This window comes from Borostomias antarcticus, assembly GCF_949987555.1.
Source record: "Borostomias antarcticus genome assembly, chromosome: 9".
Lineage (NCBI taxonomy): Eukaryota > Metazoa > Chordata > Actinopteri > Stomiiformes > Stomiidae > Borostomias > Borostomias antarcticus.
This window is the reverse complement of record NC_140242.1, coordinates 25,474,588-25,479,587: the sequence shown is the minus strand read 5'-3', so window position 1 is coordinate 25,479,587 and position 5,000 is coordinate 25,474,588. Positions and strand designations below refer to the sequence as shown.

The window sequence follows — 5,000 nt, the reverse complement described above, 5'->3', positions numbered from 1 at the left end:
GGGGTCTTGGCTCTATGTGCTTTTTAATGAGAACGAAGCTAGCTGATTGGATGGCTCCTCCGCTTCCCCCCCCCCCCGAGCACAGCTCAGGAGACGTCAGACCGACTAGCTCTCTTCCTGTTAAAGTACAGCAACAAAGACAGGCTATTCAAGCATTCATCAAAAAATACAAAAATAAAATACACCATAGGCTTTTATGAGCACACCCACTAATGAAGCTATTGAAAGTGGATGCTATAGTGTGTACTACCACGACCTCTCCTCTGGCAGAATCGCACACTCGGCATAAACCCCTCACCCCCGGTGGAGACGACGGCTGCGCGGACAACTCCGCCTCTACGATGCGTCCCTACAAGCAGAGCAGTCCCACAGCGCCGTGTGCTGGCGCTCAGAGCGCCCCTGAGGGGAGGGGCCGCGCCCCCGTAACACGAGACCGTGCTCTACTGAGGGGGGGGGGGGGGCTAGCTGACTCAGCCACCTGCGAGCCAAACATCTTGGCTTGCTTATGTTTCTGTACCACTCCGCCCTGATCCTGAACTACTAGGATTTATTCCCTGTTTGCCAAGCTCAGACACACACACACACACACACACACACGCACACACAACAAAACTGCACCGTGCGCATCAGGAGACACATACACACACACACAAACACACACGCACACGCACACACACACACACACACACGCACACACTGGGCTGGAGTACCAAGGAAAGACCTGATCTGTTTTTCCACCAGAGGCTACGTTTATTTTAGCAGGTCCATTGCAAACAAATGCTGTTTTACTGGGACCATATGAGAAGCACTCGTAGAGGACGTGAAGGACAGAAGGACACGGTGGACAATCCCTATTCAGCAGAACAGACCCACGGGATCTGTAAAGACCACAGCGAGCCGGGACTACAAACCTCCTTGAGACTACAACCCCCAGAGATGAGTGACAGGTCTAGGCGGAGAACTAGCTAGGACAGGCACTGCACAGTGACTAATGCCAGTCAGACAAGGAAGTCGGTACGGTTAAATAATTCAACAGCTCTACCTCAGATAATGTTCCCGAACTCCTAAAATATCCCCCGGTCGAACTCCGGAGGATTTGACAGGGCCAAACACGCCTGAATAATGCAACAGAGTGTGTACAGCAGTGGATATGCGACTTCTTCAGAGAGCCAGATGGCAGAGTAGGACTGCGCGCACACACACACACACACACACACACACACACACACACACACACACACACACACACACACACACACACACACACACACACACACACACACACACACACACAGCTGTTGGACAGATGCACGCCAGGATGAATCCGCAGAGGTTCTGGGTTCGAGGGTTCAATCCAAAAACACAACCTTTCTCTTACATCCGGAGAGGCGGGCGGAGCGTTAAGGGAAACGCACACGCAACGTACGACAGCAACACGCACAACACAACACAGCACAACATGACACACACGCCCATTAGAACGCTAGAAGCTGTTGGGATAATGGATGTCGACAATGTAGTAGTCAATTGAAGGCTGTTTTTTTTCTGTCGCTTATTGTTGTTAGGGGGACTTATGGATGTTGTGTGTGACTGTCCGTCGTGTTTTTACGCAATCAGGGACCGTGCTGGAAATAAGTTTCACTTCGGCATGTTATCACTTGGATCTTTACCGTCTGCAACATCCATAATAAAATCAATCAATCAACCAATCAACCACCCAATCAATCGCCCTACCCGTGACGAGCTCTCTGACTTCAGCGTCTACGGTCTTCCTCAGGAGGCGGAGCAGGGCGGGCACGCCCCCGGCGTTCCTCACGGCGACCTTGTTGTCGTCAGTGGCCTTCCCGTACACCAGGTTCCTCAGGGCGCCGCAGGCGTTGCGCTGCACCTCCAGGGCCTTGTGGTCCAGCAGGTCCACCAGGTGCTTGATACCCCCCAAACGACACACCTGAACACACACACACACACACACACACACACTCAGCAGTTAAGAGTAGCACCAGGTGCTTGATACCCCCCAGACAACACACCTGGATACACACACGCACACACACACACACACACACACACACACACACACTCACTCACTCAGCAGTTAGCACCAGGTGCTTGATACCGCCCAAGGCGATGCAACTGAAGACAAACACACACACACACACACACACACACACACTTAGATAGACACACGAACACACACAAACACAGCAGTTAGAGTAGCACCAGGTGCTAAACACCTCAGAGGGTTGAGATTCACACAGTTAACTCACAGCACCATCTTGGATTGTGGATTCAGAGTAATACTAGGCCTCTCATAGCAATACAGTCAGGATTATGTTGGACAAACAACTGAATCCCAGCTTGTTATGAATCTAAACAACGGTCGTCCCACAACAAGCAAACCAACGGGGGGTATCCTGAAAGAGTCAGCATGTATAGAGATTGATTCGTTCCAGATGAACGTTTATTTGGAAATATTTTATGTGAATCTATGTTCACAGAAAATGACTGAACTATTGAGAGGGGTCTGGAAACATAATAAGGTTTCCAGCTGAAGCAAAAATAATAATATTGAAGCAAAGGTGATGTAACACCCACTTAAAAAACGACCCCTACAGTTTGTGGTATGGTATGAATAGATTTCAATACATTAACTTTTTGCACCGCAAGAATGGAAAAGGCATTTTTCATATCGACACAGCAAACATTACTGTCTGTCTTATCAAACCTGTGGGAAATGCTATGTTCTTTTTATGAAATGTCTGTAAAAAAGGCAGGAAAGAGTACTGTACGTGCTTGTGTTTGTATGTGTGCTTGTTTGTGTGCGTGTGTGTGTGTGTGTGTGTGTGTGTGTGTGTGTGAGTGTGTAAGATAAGGTTATTAGTTCTTCTATGAGTTTGTGCACCATAAACTGCAGTCTAATGTCAGTAATGTGAAGTCCCTGCTGGTTCTGAGATCAGCTCCCTGAGAGCCTCCACACACACACACACACACACACACACACACACACACACACACACACACACACACACACACACACACACACACAAACCTCTCCTCCTACACCCGGCTGCTCATCACTTGCACCACGCCACTGCTGAACTGCATGCTTGGTACTGATGAGGGGGAGTGGAGCGGAGCAGTGCATGCTGGGTACTGATGAGGGAGGGGGCGGAGCCTACCTCAACCTTGGTCCGGTTGTCTCCGAAGCACAGGTGCTGCAGGTAGGCGGCTGCGTTGGCCTGCACCGAGGGGAACTGGTGCTGCAGCATGTGGATGACCTCCGCTAGCTCGGGGTCACGCCAGGCAAACTCCCTAGAGACACACACACACACACACACGGGAGATGCAGCCACAGGCGTGACCATCGAGGACCAACACACCCACCCACTGGGACAGCACACACATAGATGGGCAGACATGCACACACACAGACGTGCAGACATGCGCGCGCGCACACACACACACACACACACAAGCTCAGGGACAGACACACGCACACACACACACACACACACACAAGCTCAGGGACAGACACACACACACACACACACACACACACACACACACACACAGGGACACACACCACCCCAGAGAAACACAGACACACACACACACACACACAAAGGGATACACACCCACCCAGAGAAACACAGACACACGCACACACACAGAATCGTACGGACGCACACATATGAAAACACATGCAACACACATGCACGCACAGCCACGTGTACAAGCACACACGTCTTCAATATACTGCATGAGGAGCGAATATTTTCTTCAGAGAGTGACTCAGCGGATTCAGAGGAAATATAGATCTGCCTCTGGGGCCAAAGTAGTCTCATATTAATTTCATAGGCTTTTCAAATAAAAGCTGTGCGTCAGTTGGAATTAAACAGTTTTATTTTGTAGACATATCAAAACAAACTATTCTAAATTCAGGTCACTTGTAGTTGGAAGAACTTTATGAAAGCTGCACGTCAGTTGGAACTATTCATTTTTATTTCACAGACGTATAAAACAAACTATTCTAAATTCAGGTCTGTTGAAGTTGGAAGAACTTGGAGACAAATAATGAACTCTGAAACTTTTCGTGGACGTGTCTTGTTTGTAAAACTTTCCTTCACGGCAGTCGGTGATGGAGTTTGTGCGTGTCGAGAAACAAGGCTAGATCTTTTTTCTGTTTCATGGACAATTTCCCCGACAGTTATTGATGTTTCAGGTGGTGACAGAAATGCCATTGCCCTCGCTCGGTGTGGCGCCCGGTCAACCAAGGCCCCCAGTCCAACCACATCAAAAACAGTATTAATTTTAATTATCCCTGAGGCAAAAAGAGCTGATCTACACGAAAAAGTGCTACGTATATTTCCCTGGATGGGAACACAGTTGGAGCGAACATGTTTCCCCAGGGACCTTTTAGTCCGTTGCCCTTGCAGAGGCAGACTGTAAAAGAAGGGAGGAGGGAGGGAGGAGGGACAGTGGATGCCCCCCTGACGCTCTCTCCGCCTAGTCTGCCTCACGGGGGTGTGAACAAGTCTCCATAAAGTGCGCGGTCAGAGGTCTGTCCTGCGGTCAGAGGTCAGAGGTCAGAGTGTCCAGGGAGGACACAGCAGCTTCCCCTGCAGCCCCGCTGTGAGCTGGGCCGGGCGGAGCAGCGTTAAGGCTGAGGTTCTGGACTGCTGCCCGGGGGGGGTGGGGGATGGATGGATGGATGGATGGATGGATGGATGGATGGATGGATGGATGGATGGATGGATGGATGGATGGATGGATGGATGGATGGTGAATGGATGGATGGATGGATGGATGGATGGATGGATGGATGGATGGATGGATGGATGGATGGATGGATGGATGGATGGATGGATGGATGGATGGATGGATGGATGGATGGATGGATGGATGGATGGATGGATGGATGGATGGATGGATGGATGGATGGATGGATGGATGGATGGATGGATGGATGGATGGATGGATGGATGGATGGATGGATGGAT

General features: G+C 50.0%; 1 protein-coding gene across 1 annotated transcript in view; it reads right to left on the bottom strand.

Moving 5' to 3' along the window:
- LOC311313164 (plakophilin-4-like) overlaps positions 1–5,000 on the bottom strand; it is a gene marked incomplete at its 5' end in the record, with an annotated part of 33,860 nt that overhangs the window by 24,038 nt on the left and 4,822 nt on the right. Inside the window, 2 exons of the mRNA XM_084443233.1 lie at positions 1,735–1,948; positions 3,180–3,312. Of these exons, the coding sequence (XP_084299359.1) occupies positions 1,735–1,948; positions 3,180–3,312 (347 nt within the window). The remainder of the gene's footprint in view (positions 1–1,734; positions 1,949–3,179; positions 3,313–5,000) is intronic.